Source organism: Coffea arabica, chromosome 1e (genome assembly GCF_036785885.1).
Source record: "Coffea arabica cultivar ET-39 chromosome 1e, Coffea Arabica ET-39 HiFi, whole genome shotgun sequence".
In the NCBI taxonomy this organism is placed as follows: domain Eukaryota; kingdom Viridiplantae; phylum Streptophyta; class Magnoliopsida; order Gentianales; family Rubiaceae; genus Coffea; species Coffea arabica.
Window position 1 is genome coordinate 1,818,576 of NC_092311.1, and position 19,949 is coordinate 1,838,524.

The 19,949-nt window shown below is 40.5% G+C and overlaps 1 protein-coding gene and 2 long non-coding RNA genes across 3 annotated transcripts; all 3 read left to right on the forward strand.

Moving 5' to 3' along the window:
- Positions 1-6,561: 6,561 nt before the first annotated feature.
- LOC140007024 (uncharacterized) lies at positions 6,562-10,916 on the forward strand. Its single transcript, XM_072049710.1, has 8 exons — positions 6,562-7,291; positions 7,494-7,625; positions 7,726-7,888; positions 8,351-8,513; positions 8,700-8,975; positions 9,118-9,318; positions 9,405-9,612; positions 10,219-10,916. Exons 1-8 carry the CDS (start codon positions 6,562-6,564, stop codon positions 10,914-10,916), a joined length of 2,571 nt encoding a protein of 856 aa, XP_071905811.1.
- A 586-nt stretch (positions 10,917-11,502) lies between these two features.
- On the forward strand, positions 11,503-13,611 carry LOC140021017 (uncharacterized). The gene is made up of 3 exons (XR_011824987.1): positions 11,503-11,699; positions 12,825-12,881; positions 13,283-13,611. It is a non-coding gene; the product is annotated as an uncharacterized lncRNA (long non-coding RNA).
- A 2,616-nt stretch (positions 13,612-16,227) lies between these two features.
- LOC140021018 (uncharacterized) lies at positions 16,228-18,727 on the forward strand. Its single transcript, XR_011824989.1, has 3 exons — positions 16,228-16,814; positions 17,941-17,997; positions 18,399-18,727. It is a non-coding gene; the product is annotated as an uncharacterized lncRNA (long non-coding RNA).
- Positions 18,728-19,949: the final 1,222 nt, after the last annotated feature.

Consider the following 19,949-nt stretch of genomic DNA (forward strand, 5'->3'; position numbering starts at 1 on the left):
CGCCCGACTCATTAGCCTCGATTGACAGGCCTACATGTTGCAGCTAAGGCAAAGTCACTAGCTATTGAGAAGATTAAGAGGTCAGTTGAGTCACAATACAAGAAAATATGGCAATATTGTGAAGAGTTTAAAAGGACTTATCCTGGCAGTACAATGGAGGTTATGTTCACTCCATTTAGAGAACCTGGATGTAATCCAAGGTTCATGAGGATGTACTGCTGCCTTGGCCCACTGACGAAAGACTTTAAAGATGGATGCAGACCTATTTTGTGTTTGGATGGGTGTCATATTAAAGGTAGATATACAAGTCAGCTATTAACTGCTATTGCAGTAGACCCCAACAATGGCTGTTGGTCAGTTGCATGGGCAGCTGTTGAAAGGGAGGCTACTGAGCAATGGAGATAGTTCTTAACCCTCTTGAATGGCAACCTGCAAATACAAAATCAGGGACATTATACTTTCATGCCTGATCAGCAGAAGGTAAAAGTACAAAATTACTAAAATGTTATGAAATTTTTTGGATATCTAACTTATACCTGTTTTGATATTTTGTGCAGGGACTGGATAGGGCACTTGCAGAGATTCTCCCAAATTCTGAACACAGATACTATATTCAACACATGTATAAAAATTTCAGGAAGAAACATCCAAGATTAGGTTTAAAGGATAGATTGTGGAGTATAGCAAGCTATACAACAGTTGAACATTTCAACAAAGCCATGGATGAGTTTCAAGAATATGACAAAGAAGCACATGCATGGGTGAAGAAGGGACCACACCCTAGTCATTGGTGTAAGGCCTTTTTTTTGCAGACATACACAGTGTGATATGTTGGTTAATAACTTGTGTGAATCATTTAATGACTATATTTTATAGGCTAAGGACCAGCCTATTATTTCTATGATGGAGGCCATTAGAGAATACCTGATGGGAAGGATTCAAAAGAGAAGGGCAGCAATGAAAAAAAACAAATTAGATGGTGGACCATTCATTAGAGAAATTGTGGAAGAAAAGGTCAAACATGCAGCACAATGAAAAATAATATGGAATTCAAAAACAGGTTATCAGGCAAAAGGGCCACGGTGAGCCCAATTTGCTGTTGACCTTAAGAAAAATGAGTGCACATGCAATTTGTGGGCCTTGAGTAGCATTCCATGTTCCCATGCAATTGCTACTATACATAGAGCTAATAAGGATCCACACAAGATGTTGGCTAACTGCTATCGTAGGAAGCTATTCTTTACCATATATGATAACGTGTTACAGCCCATTAATGGAGACATTCAATAGCCATAGTCAGATATGCTGGAGTTGGACCCACCAGCAAGTTTCACTCAACCTAGCAGGCCAAAGCAAGCAAGAAAGAGAGATGTTACAAAAGGAAAAGATCATGGCAAAAGGTTGCGAAGGAGGGTTGTAATCTATTGTACAAAGTGTGGAGGGATTGGACATAATGCTGCGACTTGCAAGAATCCTCCTAAGTCATCTAGTGTACAATAACTTTCTCAACAGCCAGCACCTATTAAAAACCATGTAATTAGCAGCAGCAGGAAGCTCCTATTAAAAACTATGTAACTTCCTTTTCTTTGAAATTTTTTTGTGATCTAAAATGGTCTCTTTAATGTGTAGGTAAGCAACAATCAGGGAGAAAGAAAGCAGCAAAAAACTTAGGAGCAACCAACACATCAACCTCAGTCTCAGCAATGCATCGCAAGGCCACCAGTTCATAAGCAAAAGAGAAGTACATCAAAAAGGCCATTGATAGATGCAGACAAAGGTTTTATCAATCTCAACTATGTTTATTTAGGTAAAGATCCACCTTTCAATGTTGGAAACTGGCAGGGAAGAGGTGAAGGAAGAGGAAGAGGCAGGGGAAGAGGAAGACGAAAGGGAAGATCTGTTGGATCTGGAACAAGTTCTTGATAGATTGCATCATCTTTTGTCACCAGGCCTGACAAAAGGGAAGACCTACTATTTTTGTGATTATTTTGTTGACTGTAAATGGGTGTAACTGAAAATATTGCTAGACTAGAAGATTTTTTGAATAGTCTTTTGTGGGGAATCAAAGCATGTGCCTCTGCTTGGTATCTAGCAATACGGACAAAGATCACTGCTTTTTGGGCATTTGTCTGTTTCCTATGAAAGTGATTATTCTATGTGTTTACACACAAAGATCATTGCAATTTTCTTTTGCTAATTATATTCTAATGTTATGCAGTTGCTATCTTATATTTCAATGGTTTGGTATAGCAATTTTTGTTGACTACTAAAATCAAATATATCCAACAAAGCCCATGACATGGGAATTGGGATAAATAATTCTCATCACATTACTTAGTGAAAATTATAGTTATCATTGACTGGGTTTCACTACACTTTTACACTAATCCAACATACAACAAAGACTTGTACGACTAAAGAATACAATACACTTCTCCCTAACCATGTACATCATATACCATACATCCATTTGCTCCATCCATTTTCCTTAAAACTAGTAGGACCGATGGCTATATATCACAGTTACACACTGCCTTTCATGTATCACCTTCAATTCACATCATCTCATTATATTTATCCCCAATTTGCAGCATCCCAACAGAGACTTCATATCTTTTTTTTTCTTTGTAAGCATCATTATTACAGCAACCAACCAACTCACTACAAGAACCCTTACAAGAAATTTATTCAACCATTTCTGCCACCGTAGCTGTTCCGCTGTTTCTCTTAATTTTTCCTTCAACTTCGCAGCTTTTGCCTCAGATGTTGATGATGCAGTTTCAAATTCCTCTTTTTGCTTTTCTGTTGAATTGATCCTCCTTAGAAGGCCTAGTATCAACTCAATAGAACGATGGCACATCTCGTCGTCAATTCAATTCCAATACCCGCAGTCACCAAATTCTTCTTAGCAAATTGCGTATCTTCTCTCTGGGTTTCTATCAGTCCATGAAATAATCATCTTTGTGATTTTATCGCAAGGACAAATAGGAAGCAGAGGGCTGCGATACTTGCACATTTTTTCTTGTTTCTTTGTAGACTTCTCTCTCTTCCCTCTGCAATTCGTTTATTGAATAAGTTAGTGATTTCAGATAGGAAAAGGGAAGAAGACGAAGAAAGATTCGCTTTTTGCTTAAAAAATGCGGACTAATATGCCCTTCTTCAAAGCATACTACCATTCGTGTGATTTGGCTTTCCAATTGCAAAACCATATACATTAGCCAAAAGGGCCACGAGTTCCCTATTTTACAAGTTTAAGGGCTAAAAGTTGACTACAAATAGTTAAAGGGCTTAATTTTACCTAAACTAAAAGTTCAAGGGTCAAATGGATAATTTGCCCTTTTTATTACCTGATTCTAGCCTGTTTTGAGTTACAATTTTCAATTTTTTCTATTATGTACCCCCGCTAGCTGTGTTGTCACGTTCCTATTACTTCTTCCAACCATGCAAAGATGACTCAACTTTGCACCATAGAAGCAACAACAAGGTCGGCCATTATTTCTACCCTGGATTCAGTGTTGAGATCAAGATGGTTTTTTCGATGAAAGGTTTTTTGTAGTCAGGAACTGGTAATATTATCTAGGCTTAGTATAATTGGTTATGAAGAAAGAAGCATTAACAATTACTTTGCTTAGACGTGCCGTTCTTCTCTGACAAGGTTGTAAGCTTTTGCTTTGGCATTTTAATAGTAACGTTCTCAATTATTGTAGTTGTTGGGGCATGATGTTTTCTGGTTGAATGCTGGGGCCTTTCACATTTTTTTTTCTAGTTGTAGACAATATTTGAATGGTGGTTCCATCCAAAGAGGACACTTACTTTTGTCCACAATCAAATTGTAAAAGGGAGAGTAGAATTATAGTTGTTATTTTGGTTACATGCATATCATTGTTAATCCTTGGAAGATGAATATAATGCATAATTTGGTCTGAATCTTGTTTGGTTTTAGAAAGCGACCATACTAATTTAACCATATTAAATATATCCTTACTGATTTAACCATACTGATTCAAATCCATATTAGACCCTATCCATATCCATGGTCATTATATATAATTTAATTATATATATATTAGTAAATTTATAAAATATTCTAATGTTCTATGGTCATTAGATCAAATACAGTAAGATTTCATAATTGTTTTCTCTTTTCAACATAATCCTAGTTGTCATTGTAATTAGTATAAAATTTTTCAAAAAAAGGAGAAAAATAAAGGCAAATAAATGAAAGATTGAATATAGATACAGTTGAAGTTTTAAAACTCAAGGGTCACGGGTCAATCGATTCGATCGGGTTTGACTCCCATGACGTCATAAATAAAATTTATTTAAAAATTAAAATATTATATGTAAAATACTTAAGAGCATTTTAATATCAATAAAGGTATATTCATATATAGATGATGTTTCAAATGTATTTAACAAGAAAATACAAAGAAATTAGAACAATCAAGTGGCAATTTTGATACAACTTTGGGCAACTCCGGATCTTCACGGCTAGGGTTTTTCCTAACGGCTAGGGTTTCTTCGGTCTCTTCTTTTCCGGTGGCCGAGGCTATGGCGGCCCCTTGGCCAATGGTCTCTACTTCTACTCCAGATCTTCACGGAGTGACTAAGTCCTTTGCAGATGTTACTGCTGGTGATGAGTCGCTAGCCGCTCCAAAACTTGGCTCTCTTAGGGTTCATAGTGGAGAGCCAGCCCTTATTATGTCCAGGCATGACTTGGCCGCTTTGGCGGCTCCCTTTCGCAATGCCCTCATCGGTAGGTTTGCCTTGCGCAGACCTTCAATGGATAGTATTTGCAAGTTTTTCGTATCCTTGGGTAAAAAAGGACAGTGTTCGGTAGGCTTATTGGACTCCAAACACGTGCTCATCCGACCTTCCCTCGAAAAGGATTATTCCAGGCTGTTTGTCTGCCGTACACGGTACATCCAGAATGCTCTGATGGATATTTCTAAATGATCGATGGACTTCAAGGCGGATCGGGACTGCTCCATCGTACCGGTTTGGGTAACTCTCTCAGGTTTGCCCCTCCCTTTCTTTGACAAGAGATCTCTGCTGAAGTTGGGATCGCTACTAGGCAACCACTTCAACTGGATGCGGCTACCATGCAACTGAAACATCTTTCTGTTGCGCGAATGCTGATCGAGATCGATGTTTTGAAACAATCGGTCAAGCAGGTCTGGATTGGCGATGAGGATTATGGACAATGGCAGCCAATGGAGTAGAAGTTTGGCCTTCCTTCTGTGGCTTCTGCAGGAAGTTGGGCCATGCAGAGGAGGGCTGCTTCAAGAAGTTTCCTGAGCTTCTGCCCCGACAGGAGAAGAAGGCGCCGCTAATAGCTCCAATACACTCTCGAGTGAACAAGGGTAAGAGTTTCCCTATGGCAGATGGGGCGGGTGAGCCTGCTATGTGAGTTCCAGACGCGGGAGGGGAATAAGAGGTGCGGTCTGGGTCATTGGTGTAGGTGCGTTCATCGAAGCAGGGGATAGGCGAGACTTCAAAACAACAGCTTGCTGTTGAGGTTGGGCACCTTGGCAACTGCCCGATGGGTGGGAGTGCAGACCTGCCAGAGCTGGAGGTGTGCGTCCACTCCTTGAAGCTGCAACCAGAGGCAGGGGCAGTGGGGACAATCCTGGCCAATGCCATGGCCTCGAACAATTTGGACCAGGCAGGTTCCCTGTCGGGGGACGTGAAGAAGCAGCACACAGAGGCCCTGCTCATCTCTAATCCATTTGCGGTCTTGGGCGAAATGGAGGAGGAGGTAGGAGGCAAGCTGAAAATAACAAAAAGGGGCAGGAGCTGCTCTCTAGGGCCTTCGCCTGTTTCTTTTCCACGCGCTAAACCCCTGCACCGGTCGCGCTCCTCTTCCATGGCGGTGACAGGTGACCCATCTTCTCAAAGCCTTCTGGAGTCTCATAGGTTATTAGAGCGTCGGTTCAAGGCCATTTTCGATGACCATCAGGTGCCTTCCAGGGGCGTCATTGACTCAACTGATGTTGAGCTACTGAATAGGTTATCTTGGAAGTCGGGTCGCCCAGTTAACTACAACAAAAAACTGCAGGTATTATTATCTCAAGCTAAGTCCTCTCACTCCTTTAATGATAAGTCAAATTAGTTTTCTGGTTTGGAACGTGCGAGAGATTGCACGTAAGGACTCTCAAAGATATCTCAAAAACTTGTGCGCTCAGCACCATATTCGGTTGCAGGTTCTACTGGAGCCGATGACGAAGGGAAGGCAAGTCGATGCTATTCGCCGTTTCTTGCGTTTTACGAAGGCCGAGGCAGTGCTAGGCGGCAAAATTTGGCTCTTTTGGTGTGATGACTTGGTGCTCTATTTTCATGAATTCGGTGACCAATTGGTGCATATGGAAGTTGGGTGGTCAGGCTCCACCTTCCAACTTTCGACGGTTTACGTGAAATACACAAGGGTGGGGAGGCACCAGTTATAGGGGTCATGGAGACGGTTTTCGCTAGGTACCAAGGCCCGTGGATGGTGGCCGGCGATTTTAATATTATTCAAACGTCAATGAGCGGTTAGGAGGTGCCCCGCCCAACTCTCGAAAAATGGAGGAGTTTAATGACGCAGTTTTTAATTATGGGCTTTCAGATGCAGGTTTTGAGGAGGCGCAGTTCACTTGGACTAATGGTGTGGTGTGGCAACGTTTGGATAGAACTCTGCATAATGGTGCATGGAATGAGTTGTTTAGGAGCTCTAAAGCTTTTCACCTGTCGCGCGGTCGCTCAGATCGCGCGACAGGTGAAATGGAGGAGTTTAATGACGCAGTTTTTAATTATGGGCTTTTAGATGCAGGTTTTGAGGGGTTGCAGTTCACTTGGACTAATGGTGTGGTGTGGCAACGTTTGGATAGAGCTCTGCATAATGGTGCATGGAATGAGTTGTTTAGGAGCTCTAAAGTTTTTCACCTGTTGCGCGGTTGCTCAGATCATGCCCCGCTATTGATTAGGTGTGGAGATGTCACCGCCATGGCCTCCTTCTTCCATTTTTTGAATGTGTGGAGGAACCAGCTCGAGTTCTTGGCAATCGTCTGGGAGGCCTGGCAGATTCCGGTGGGTGCCACAGACATGAGGGGCTTTTTCTACAAGTTGTGTAATACAAAAGTTAGGCTACGTCAGTGGAATCGGGACTCCTTTGGTAACATATCCCAGAAAATTAGGGGGGCCGAGGACATTCTCCATCAACGCAAAGTGGAATACGACGTTGCCCAGGATCAGGTAGCGAAGGCTAGGCTGGGGAAGGTTAGAGCGAATCACGCTCGTGCCCTGGCTGTTGAGTGTAAATACTGGCGATAGAAATTGGCAATTAAATGGATTCAGGCGGGTGACGTAAATACCAAGTTTTTTCACTCAGTGGTTAAACAAAGGCGGAGTATAAATTTTATTTCCCGAATTAAGGAGGACACAGGGCACTGGATTAAGGATATGGAGGGTATAAAGGTCTCGGCTGTGAATTTTTTTTAGCACCTTATTTTCCTCAGACCGAGAAGGGATGGTGGCCCCGCAATTGGACTTTCCTATCCCAAAATTGAATCTGTTAGAAAACTCGGAGTTCCACACTCTGCCATCGATGGAGGAGTTGAAGGATGTTGTTTTCTCTATGTCACCAGAGAGTGCGCCTAGACCCAATGGCTTTAGTGTAGGCTTTTATCAAAGCTGCTGGTCGATAATTTGTGAAGATCTGCTCAATTCGGTACGAGAATTTTTTTATAGATGGGCAACAACCTCGGGGGTTTACGAGCACGTCGATAGTTCTTATCCCAAAAGTAATGGGGGCTTCGCAGTGGAAAGAGTATAGACCTATTAGCCTCAGTAACTTTAGTTCGAAACTGATATCCACAATTTTAGCAAACCGCATCAATCGACTACTTTCCAGGTTGGTCTCCATTTGGCAGACGGGATTGTGCTAGGAAGGGGGATAGCGGACAATATTTTGTTGGCACAGAAGTTGGTTATAGATCTGGATCGGAGGCTGAAACACCCGAATCTGATACTGAAGTTGGATATGGAAAAGGCTTACGATAGAGTTGAATGGAATTTCCTTCTTTTCATGCTCTGCTAGTTTGGTTTCGATGAGAGGAACGTTGATTTAATTTTTCGATCTTTGTCGAATAACTGGTTCTCGGTTCTGGTCAACGGCTCCCCGGCGAGCTTCTTTAAATCTTCTAGGGGTTCGCCAAGGGGATCTATTGTCACCGACTTTATTTATTTTAGTGGCAGAATTCTTAGGTCGAGGGTTGCAGTGCCTATTTCAGCGTGAAGAGAGTAGATTTTATGTTTCCACCGGTAGCCGGGTTTCTTATCTCGCGTTTGATAATGATATCCTAATTTTTACCAGATGCTCTGAGGACTGTCTGGATGCGCTCTCCGACTTATTTGGTAGGTATCAGGCGTCTTTAGGCCAACGGATTAATGTTGCCAAGAGTTCGTTCATCATTTCGAACAAGGCTTCGGAGGATCAGACGCGATTCGTAATATCGAAGCTTCAATTCCGACAGCAGGTGCTCCTGTTCACCTTCCTAGGTGCGGCACTCTTAAGGGGACGAGCTACTTGTTGCTTATTTGATGGCCTTATGGCTAAGATGCTGGATCGGCTATTTCACTGGAGCTCGCGTCTGATTTCCTCAGGAGTCAAGTTGATCCTGTTACGTCATGTGCTATCCTCTATGCTGATGTACTTGCTGCAGGTAATGTGCCTTCCCAAAGCTGTGATTCAAAAATTGGAGAGGATCTGTAATGCTTTTTTGTGGGACAAACTCGGAGGGGAGAGGGGCATTCGATGGAGGTCTTGGGACAAATGTTGCTACGCTGTTACCGAAGGGGGTTTGGGTTTCCGATCGTTCGCGAATATGAGCAGGGTCTTTGCCTGTAAACTGTGGTTAAGATTACGGACGAGGGACTCCATATGGGCAGATTTTATGCACTCTAAGTACATAAAGGGAGAGCATCCCATGGTGGTTAAGGTTAGTCGACCGCCATTATCCTAGCGTCGATTGGAGAAGATTTGTGAGGTGGCTGAGAGCAAAATTAGATGGTGTTTGGGAAGGGGGTTCGTGGACTTTTGGTTCGATCATTGGTTAACGGATAGGCCCCTTGTTGAGATAGTGGCATTTACGAATCCTCCACATATACTGCTGGTTGAGTTCTATGGCGATGAGGGATGGATCCTGGGGTTGCTGGCAAATTGATTGCCCCCAATATGGTGTAGCAAGTCCAACAAATCCAGTTGTTCCCCGATCAAGAAGATTATATGGTTTGGGGGACTCGTCATCTGGTGACTTCTCCCTCAAATCAGCGTGGGCTGTGGTTCGCCAGAAACGAAATTTATCGGCAGTGGATAGCCGTATTTGGAATGCGACTGTTCCTCTGACAATTCCTTTTTTGTATGAAAGGCTTTACGGGGTCTGGTCCCAGTGGACTCGATTTTGCAGAATCGGGGGCTTAGCCTAGCTTCTTGTTGCTCGTGCTGCTCGGCCCAGGGGGAGTCTTTGGTACACATTTTCCTTGATGGGCCTGTTGCTGTAGAGGTGTGGCAGCATTTTAAAAGGAGATTTGGGATATTGTGCTCTAGCTTAGGGGTGAGCATCGAATTCGAATTCGGTAATTCGGTAGGTTGAAATCGGTAATTTTCGGTAAATGGTGTTGGGATATTTCGACCTAATTCGTATTCGAATTACCAAATTTCGAATTCGAATTCAATTCGGATTGAATTCGGTAAACACAAATTGACCGAATTGTCCGAATTCAAATTCGGTAAACACGAATTGTCCGAATTCAAATTGTCCGAATTGTCCGAATCTGAAATTGGACCAATATGAATATCGGACATAATGGATTATTTCCTATGTAACTTAATTCGGGAATTTCGAAATTGAAAACGGTATATTATTACCGTTTTACCGAAATTAATTCGAATTCGGTATATCCGAATTCAAAAACTATAAAACCGTTTTCGAACCTAATTCGATTTTAACTAGTACTATATCCCCGATTTACCGACCGAATTACCGAATTACCAAATTCGATTTACCAAATTGAAATCGATTTCGATCGGTAAATCGGTATTTACCATAATTGCTCACCCCTACTCTAGCTCTTACTCAATCTCGGATATGTGCTTGGCATGGTTTGACTCGTCGTTAGGTGTGGGGCGGGATCATATTAGGGTGATGCTTCCTTGCTTAATTTTGTGGTCCTTATGGACAGGCCGTAATAAAGCAAAGCTCGACGAGATGACTTTTGATGCTCGAGGTGTTGTTTGTAGGGTGGAAAGTCTTGTGGTACAGCTAGGCCTAGCGAAGGTGCTTAGGACGGCCTACTTCAGAGGGGACTCGGATGATCCATGGAGAGCTCTGGCTACCCCGTGCCGCTCAAAAGTTCAATATGTGGCCGTTGCATGGAAGCGGCCACCATTGCAATTCGTGAAGCTAAATACGGATGCGAGTGTCAGTCGTGGCCAGGGAACGGGAGGAGGCTTGCTCCGTGATCACGAGGGCAAGGTCATTTTTGCTTTCCATAAGGAGTTCGGGGAGACAGATGTCCTTACAACGGAGAGCCTGGCGCTACTACATGGCCTCCAGTTGTGCTCTATGGCGTTTAGGGGGAGGTTGCTGGTGGAAGTGGACTCGCTCTCCCCGATCTCTCTGGTTACCTCAAGGTGTTCCTCAAAATGGCCCCTGTGTAATTTTGTACGACAGATCCGGGAGATGCTTAAATCGTTATCTACTTCTATTCGACACAACTTTAAGGAAGCGAACAGTCTGGCCAATATGCTCGCAGGATCTAACTTAGGGGAGGACTGGACCGCTACATCCTTGGCCAACCTCCCAGGGGAAGTAAGGGCTGCAGTTGCACTAGATTGTAGGAAATTCTCAAATGTACGAGTCCAGCATGTTCGGGAATAGTGTCCCATCGCGCTAGCCTCGGGGTTTTGGCCCTCTCCATGTACTCTTCTCTGCTTGCTTGGAATAAAAAGTAAAATTTTTTTTAAAAAAGTGGTAATTTATATTATTCAATGAACATTAACAAATTTAGAATTAAAATTATGGACTTAATTGATAAATAACACCAAAATTTAGAACAACATTTATAAATTATGAAAATGTTTTTAACAACCTAGGGGTTAAAACATAATATTGAAAATGTTTTGATCCCACATTAACTGTGACGCCCCGAAAATTAGGGTCTCATTTTATGTATATTTTTGTTGGACGAGCGGAAGATTTCAGTTTTGAACTTGGAAAAAAAGAAGAAAAAATTTTGGAAAAAGAAGGGGCCAAATCCGGCCGGAAATCCGGCCAGTTTCTGGCCGGATTGCCCTGCAGTTTTGAAAAAAAATGGCCGAAGTCACTGCCTTGTATCCGGCCAGGAATCCGGCCGGAAATCCGGCCAGATTCTGGCCGGATTCTGACGTGGCACAGCCGGTCAGAAGCTTTGACCGGCTGTTTCCTCCATTTTATTTCCACTTTTGCACCCAAAATATCTCATTTTTCTTCCCTGGTTCTTCCGTGAGCTTTGAGAGAAAGAAACCTCTTCATTTTCCAACTTCAATTTTCTACCAAAATCTTGTGATTTCACCAATGGTTTTGGAAGATATTTCACACAAGGGTTCACTATGGAGGTTTAAAGCTTTTGATGGATTGGTTTTTGGAGGGAAGCTCTAAGTTGGTAGCTCTCTTGAATTGGAGGTAAGTTGGATAAACAAGTTCATTTTGTTCTAGTATTGGTTAATTAATGGTTGTAGTAGTTATGTGTGTTGTACTGTGGTAGTATTTCATGGGTTGAAGGAATTTATGGTGAATTTCTAATTTATTGAGTATTTTTCTGATTTTATATAATAGGCATGATTAATGTTGGATTTGATAGTTTGAAATGGTGTTAATAGAAGCTCTTGTACGTTATTTATGGTTGTTCCGGGAAAAATTCCGTATGTGAAGTGAATTTCCGGTTTCTAGGGTTTCAATTGGGGAAAATTCTAATGGTTGGCTTTAAGCTTTTAAGTGGCTTTGATTGAAGGACTTTGTGGCCTCTATGGATATGTTTTATTGCTTGAGAACTATATATGCAATGGTAGTTGACGGTTACGGATTTGGTGAATATTGGTAGGTTGGAAATGTGTAAAATTTAGGGGTTATGCCGGCCAATTTTTGAGAGTATGTGGTTGTTTTGAATTTGAATTGATCTTGATTCATTTTAAGGAAATTCTTGTGATTTGGACATTGGGAGGATTAAGTTCCATATTAGTGACATTTCTAAACTTTGTTTAAGTTAATTCATCCTTGTTTTGGCATGTACATGATTAGTATAGGCTAGTCTCATGTTAAGTGGGGATCACTAGCCTTTAATCGTATTTAGCAATGGCTATTTGCAAAGGTTGGTTTGGATTTGAAATTTCAGTTTTCCCTGTTTCTGGACTGAACTTGGACTGTCATTTTCTCTGTACTGAAGACCGAATCAGCTTTTGCTCAAAACATGAAACTTGTAAATATATGAGTTGACTACTTGCCTGCAAAATTTCAGATTGATTGGAGTACTGTGGCTTGTGAATTGACCGAAATACCCATGACTGCCCCGTAACCCCTGTTTTATGACAGTTTTCATTCCTTCTCTAAGATTTGGATTTTGACCCTGTATATGTATAAATTGGCCTTGGAGGTCTTCATAAGAAATGTTGGTATATGTCTTAGCTTCGTAACGCCATAAGATTTGCATCAACCGGATAAGTGTAGCTTTCATTATGATTAAAATGCCAAAAGGTGTCAGGAACTTGTTAAGTTAGAATTCCTTTGTTTGACTTGATATTTGTAATTTAGGACTCCGACTTGAACAAGCCAATGTGGTACGATGGATGGTTCCTGAGCTGTGGTTGGGTGAGTGAACTTTAACTATTTCTCCAAAAGTTACTTTTGAAATAATTCTTGCATTGCTTACACGACTGCATCTCATTGTGTATGTGCGTGTGCCATAACATTTTGGCTTTAATGAGTTCTTGGGAAAATCTTGTGCTTAGAACCAACCTCTCCATTACTGGGTATGCTTTATTTGGAGCACGTTGGCTCCTTGTTGCTGTTTATTTGATTACTTGATCTAAGGGAGTGTTGGATTTTAAGTACAAGGATTTTCACTGGCTCCAAAGAGCATTATTTGCACATTGGACCGTTATTCCATGATAGCATTTAAATACACTACTGTTAAATTTATTTAACTACTGCTTTTACTGTTCACTCGCTGAGCTTCTAGCTCAACCCCAAATGTTTTCTTCTCCCCACAGGAATCGAGACAAAGGAAGCGCTTGTAATTCATTACTTGTGTGCCTGGATGGCATGTATTTTGTATAGCTTAAGATTTGGATTCGTTTGTGTAATTGCTGGGCTAGGGTGACTGTTTGGAATTGGAATGGATGGATTCTTCCTTGTACGGTTTGAATTCGGATTGCCTCTTGTGTAATAGCTTAATATTAGGGTTTGTATTAATTGATTGGACTTGAATGGACGTACGTGTACATTCCGCTGTGTGTGAGATATGTAATTCTTGGAGAACGTGATGTAAATATTTGAATCTCATATTGTAATTTATTGGAGAACTGTAGTGATTGACTGAGTCCTGGCGAGAGCTGGGCAGGCGGCTCGTTGACCCCTCTGGTTCGCCTTAGGGGAAAATGGGGTCGTTACAAGTGGTATCAGAGCCTAGGTTTCCGATCTCTGTAGTGTATCCTAAGTTTGAAATTTAGGATGCCTGACTGTGGGATTATTTGAATATTATGTGAACAAGGATCTATTGTATCTTAGGGGTTAAAGAAATTGATTATTTGGGAGTTCTTATTTGGGACTTGCCGAAGAAACTGAAGAATTAGGTGATGTTATATTGAAGGAAGATATAGGATGAGAGATTTGTGGTGAAAGATTGGATAAATTGGAATTATCATTATATTTGTAAGTGTGGAAAGAATTGGGGATAATTATTAGTACTGGCTATGGAGGATAAGAGATCGAGATTTGATAGTCAAATTTCCTGCGTGATGATTTTGAACCAAGAAAATATACCAAAGGAATAAAATGCATTTATGCCACATACCTTTTAAAGAAGTTTTGCTTTGGAATTTTAAAGAAAAACTAGGACGTACTAGTTTTATGTACTAGTTTTATTTGCAAGCGATGATTGGAAATAAAATATATATGCTTTAAATATGTGTAACTTTCGATTTTAGTAAAAATGTGAATTTTGTTTGAATTTCAAATTTGAGAATTTGTGAATAACTGATGAGTTGTTGGATTTTGTATATGATGGGTGGATACAGTTAAAAGTTTATAACTAAGTTTTCTCCTTGATTGTATACCGGCATATTCTCGCACTTGGATTTGTCTATGCTTTACATGAAAAACAAATACATCTTGAGTTTTTGAAAGGATGGCGAGCTATTATAATTATAATGAAAATCCTGAACTTGAGAAGCTTCGGGTTACTTTAACTACTCTCCTTATGTTTTAAAATTCTTGACTTTCAAGGAAAGTGAGCCTATCGTTAAGTGTACGGACTGGGGAAAATTTGGAGATATAGAATAACTGTATTCAAGAGTACAAAGTTAATGTGAAGTGACTTGGTTTCTATTTGACACGTAAGTTGGCAAGTTGTACTTGTTCTTGGGTTTGAACTGGGAAATAGGGCTTTTACCTATAAAACCCTAAGACGGGTTATTCTTAGAGATGATAGTACTCTGGCTGGTGGCACTTAATTGCCTATATGCAATATATAACGTATTGGCCTTAATTTTGTGACTTTTAAGTCGTGCTATAACTTTTGATACCTGTAAAGATTCATGTCCTGATTCTAAATATTTTTATACCTTGTATCTGCATTAAGCTCTTTTATGCTTAATTATGACTTTCCTGTGCTTATAGACTGCTAATAAGTAGGGCGACAGGACTGGGAGAAAGAGATCGTGGTCGAAAGCTTAGACAACCCTACACTAGTGAGACAAATTGATGGATAGTTTTATGTAATGTAATTGGTCCCTAGTACTGAATATGAATCGAGAATAAACCAAAAGATTAGAGCTACTGGTGTACAGTGGAGCGACCTAGTCGGAAACTTGGTGAGATTTTCTTGTGTGCAACATATGTTATGATTGGATCTGTGCCAATATTTCAACCTTAGGAAGTTTGAACTCCGAAAGTAGTGTATTAGGTTGATAAGAGAACTCGAACTGCCTGAAACTGATTAGACTGAGCGTACTTGAGACTTGAACTTGTTTGGGCTAGTGTGCCCTTACGTATCCTTAATGGACCTAATGTGACTGAATATATGGAATGTGGACTTGGATTTGTGACTGCTTAAGAATGTGAATCGCTGGATAGAGGCTAGACCAGTGTGTTCTTACTTGAACTCGTGAACTTTGAACTTGAACTTGCACTTGAACTTGAACTTATACTCTTATTCGTACTCATGCACCATGAACCTGAAGTATTTGGCTCTTTGACCCTACTCTTGAACTTATTCGTACTGGTGTGATTGTAGACCGGCTACTACTCTTCTGTAGCGGTTGAACTGAACCTCTCTGGTGGGGCATTGCCTGTTGTGTTGTCCAGCACCGCCATTCTCCTGACGAGGCATGCCTGTTGTGTTGTCCATCACCGCCAGGGACAAATACTGGAACTGATGCTCTCTGGCGAAGTTTAGCCGTTGTGCTAACTTGTTGTGTTGTCCAGCACCGCCAGGGACAAATACTTGAACTGAGGCTTTTGGTGAAGCATAGCCGTTGAGCTAGCTTGTTGTGTTGTCCAGCACCACCAGGGCCAACTTACTGAACTGAAATTCTTTGGTGAAGCGTAGCCGTTGTGCTAGCTTGTTGTGTTGTCCAGCACCACCAGGGATGAATTTTCGATCTAAAGCTTTGCTATATCCTGAATTTCTTCCAAATACCTGGGACTTTACGTCCGACTTCCAGCCTTTTGCCTGTTTTATCTGGTTACGCGATTAACTCCCTATTGGACCATGACTATTGGATAAGTTGGATTGGCGTGATATTTAGTACTTGAATTTGATAGATGATTATTTGATAAGCCGTGCTTTACTGGATCATGAAAATACGATAAGTGAGATTAGAATGATTCATAGTATTTGACCGCCCTTGGAGGAAATTAATGGGACCGGGGGAATACAAGTTGGAATGGATTGAATCGCATGCTTGATTGGTTTCTGAGCGATATCTTGACCGGATGTATATGAGTTGGAATGTCGAGGACGACATTCTTTTAAGGAGGGGAGATTGTGACGCCCCGAAAATTAGGGTCTCATTTTATGTATATTTTTGTTGGACGAGCGGAAGATTTCAGTTTTGAACTTGGAAAAAAAGAAGAAAAAATTTTGGAAAAAGAAGGGGCCAAATCCGGCCGGAAATCCGGCCAGTTTCTGGCCGGATAGCTGGCCGGATTGCCCTGCAGTTTTGAAAAAAAATGGCCGAAGTCACTGCCTTGTATCCGGCCAGGAATCCGGCCGGAAATCCGGCCAGATTCTGGCCGGATTCTGACGTGGCACAGCCGGTCAGAAGCTTTGACCGGCTGTTTCCTCCATTTTATTTCCACTTTTGCACCCAAAATATCTCATTTTTCTTCCCTGGTTCTTCCGTGAGCTTTGAGAGAAAGAAACCTCTTCATTTTCCAACTTCAATTTTCTACCAAAATCTTGTGATTTCACCAATGGTTTTGGAAGATATTTCACACAAGGGTTCACTATGGAGGTTTAAAGCTTTTGATGGATTGGTTTTTGGAGGGAAGCTCTAAGTTGGTAGCTCTCTTGAATTGGAGGTAAGTTGGATAAACAAGTTCATTTTGTTCTAGTATTGGTTAATTAATGGTTGTAGTAGTTATGTGTGTTGTACTGTGGTAGTATTTCATGGGTTGAAGGAATTTATGGTGAATTTCTAATTTATTGAGTATTTTTCTGATTTTATATAATAGGCATGATTAATGTTGGATTTGATAGTTTGAAATGGTGTTAATAGAAGCTCTTGTACGTTATTTATGGTTGTTCCGGGAAAAATTCCGTATGTGAAGTGAATTTCCGGTTTCTAGGGTTTCAATTGGGGAAAATTCTAATGGTTGGCTTTAAGCTTTTAAGTGGCTTTGATTGAAGGACTTTGTGGCCTCTATGGATATGTTTTAATTGCTTGAGAACTATATATGCAATGGTAGTTGACGGTTACGGATTTGGTGAATATTGGTAGGTTGGAAATGTGTAAAATTTAGGGGTTATGCCGGCCAATTTTTGAGAGTATGTGGTTGTTTTGAATTTGAATTGACCTTGATTCATTTTAAGGAAATTCTTGTGATTTGGACATTGGGAGGATTAAGTTCCATATTAGTGACATTTCTAAACTTTGTTTAAGTTAATTCATCCTTGTTTTGGCATGTACATGATTAGTATAGGCTAGTCTCATGTTAAGTGGGGATCACTAGCCTTTAATCGTATTTAGCAATGGCTATTTGCAAAGGTTGGTTTGGATTTGAAATTTCAGTTTTCCCTGTTTCTGGACTGAACTTGGACTGTCATTTTCTCTGTACTGAAGACCGAATCAGCTTTTGCTCAAAACATGAAACTTGTAAATATATGAGTTGACTACTTGCCTGCAAAATTTCAGATTGATTGGAGTACTGTGGCTTGTGAATTGACCGAAATACCCATGACTGCCCCGTAACCCCTGTTTTATGACAGTTTTCATTCCTTCTCTAAGATTTGGATTTTGACCCTGTATATGTATAAATTGGCCTTGGAGGTCTTCATAAGAAATGTTGGTATATGTCTTAGCTTCGTAACGCCATAAGATTTGCGTCAACCGGATAAGTGTAGCTTTCATTATGATTAAAATGCCAAAAGGTGTCAGGAACTTGTTAAGTTAGAATTCCTTTGTTTGACTTGATATTTGTAATTTAGGACTCCGACTTGAACAAGCCAATGTGGTACGATGGATGGTTCCTGAGCTGTGGTTGGGTGAGTGAACTTTAACTATTTCTCCAAAAGTTACTTTTGAAATAATTCTTGCATTGCTTACACGACTGCATCTCATTGTGTATGTGCGTGTGCCATAACATTTTGGCTTTAATGAGTTCTTGGGAAAATCTTGTGCTTAGAACCAACCTCTCCATTACTGGGTATGCTTTATTTGGAGCACGTTGGCTCCTTGTTGCTGTTTATTTGATTACTTGATCTAAGGGAGTGTTGGATTTTAAGTACAAGGATTTTCACTGGCTCCAAAGAGCATTATTTGCACATTGGACCGTTATTCCATGATAGCATTTAAATACACTACTGTTAAATTTATTTAACTACTGCTTTTACTGTTCACTCGCTGAGCTTCTAGCTCAACCCCAAATGTTTTCTTCTCCCCACAGGAATCGAGACAAAGGAAGCGCTTGTAATTCATTACTTGTGTGCCTGGATGGCATGTATTTTGTATAGCTTAAGATTTGGATTCGTTTGTGTAATTGCTGGGCTAGGGTGACTGTTTGGAATTGGAATGGATGGATTCTTCCTTGTACGGTTTGAATTCGGATTGCCTCTTGTGTAATAGCTTAATATTAGGGTTTGTATTAATTGATTGGACTTGAATGGACGTACGTGTACATTCCGCTGTGTGTGAGATATGTAATTCTTGGAGAACGTGATGTAAATATTTGAATCTCATATTGTAATTTATTGGAGAACTGTAGTGATTGACTGAGTCCTGGCGAGAGCTGGGCAGGCGGCTCGTTGACCCCTCTGGTTCGCCTTAGGGGAAAATGGGGTCGTTACAAGTGGTATCAGAGCCTAGGTTTCCGATCTCTGTAGTGTATCCTAAGTTTGAAATTTAGGATGCCTGACTGTGGGATTATTTGAATATTATGTGAACAAGGATCTATTGTATCTTAGGGGTTAAAGAAATTGATTATTTGGGAGTTCTTATTTGGGACTTGCCGAAGAAACTGAAGAATTAGGTGATGTTATATTGAAGGAAGATATAGGATGAGAGATTTGTGGTGAAAGATTGGATAAATTGGAATTATCATTATATTTGTAAGTGTGGAAAGAATTGGGGATAATTATTAGTACTGGCTATGGAGGATAAGAGATCGAGATTTGATAGTCAAATTTCCTGCGTGATGATTTTGAACCAAGAAAATATACCAAAGGAATAAAATGCATTTATGCCACATACCTTTTAAAGAAGTTTTGCTTTGGAATTTTAAAGAAAAACTAGGACGTACTAGTTTTATGTACTAGTTTTATTTGCAAGCGATGATTGGAAATAAAATATATATGCTTTAAATATGTGTAACTTTCGATTTTAGTAAAAATGTGAATTTTGTTTGAATTTCAAATTTGAGAATTTGTGAATAACTGATGAGTTGTTGGATTTTGTATATGATGGGTGGATACAGTTAAAAGTTTATAACTAAGTTTTCTCCTTGATTGTATACCGGCATATTCTCGCACTTGGATTTGTCTATGCTTTACATGAAAAACAAATACATCTTGAGTTTTTGAAAGGATGGCGAGCTATTATAATTATAATGAAAATCCTGAACTTGAGAAGCTTCGGGTTACTTTAACTACTCTCCTTATGTTTTAAAATTCTTGACTTTCAAGGAAAGTGAGCCTATCGTTAAGTGTACGGACTGGGGAAAATTTGGAGATATAGAATAACTGTATTCAAGAGTACAAAGTTAATGTGAAGTGACTTGGTTTCTATTTGACACGTAAGTTGGCAAGTTGTACTTGTTCTTGGGTTTGAACTGGGAAATAGGGCTTTTACCTATAAAACCCTAAGACGGGTTATTCTTAGAGATGATAGTACTCTGGCTGGTGGCACTTAATTGCCTATATGCAATATATAACGTATTGGCCTTAATTTTGTGACTTTTAAGTCGTGCTATAACTTTTGATACCTGTAAAGATTCATGTCC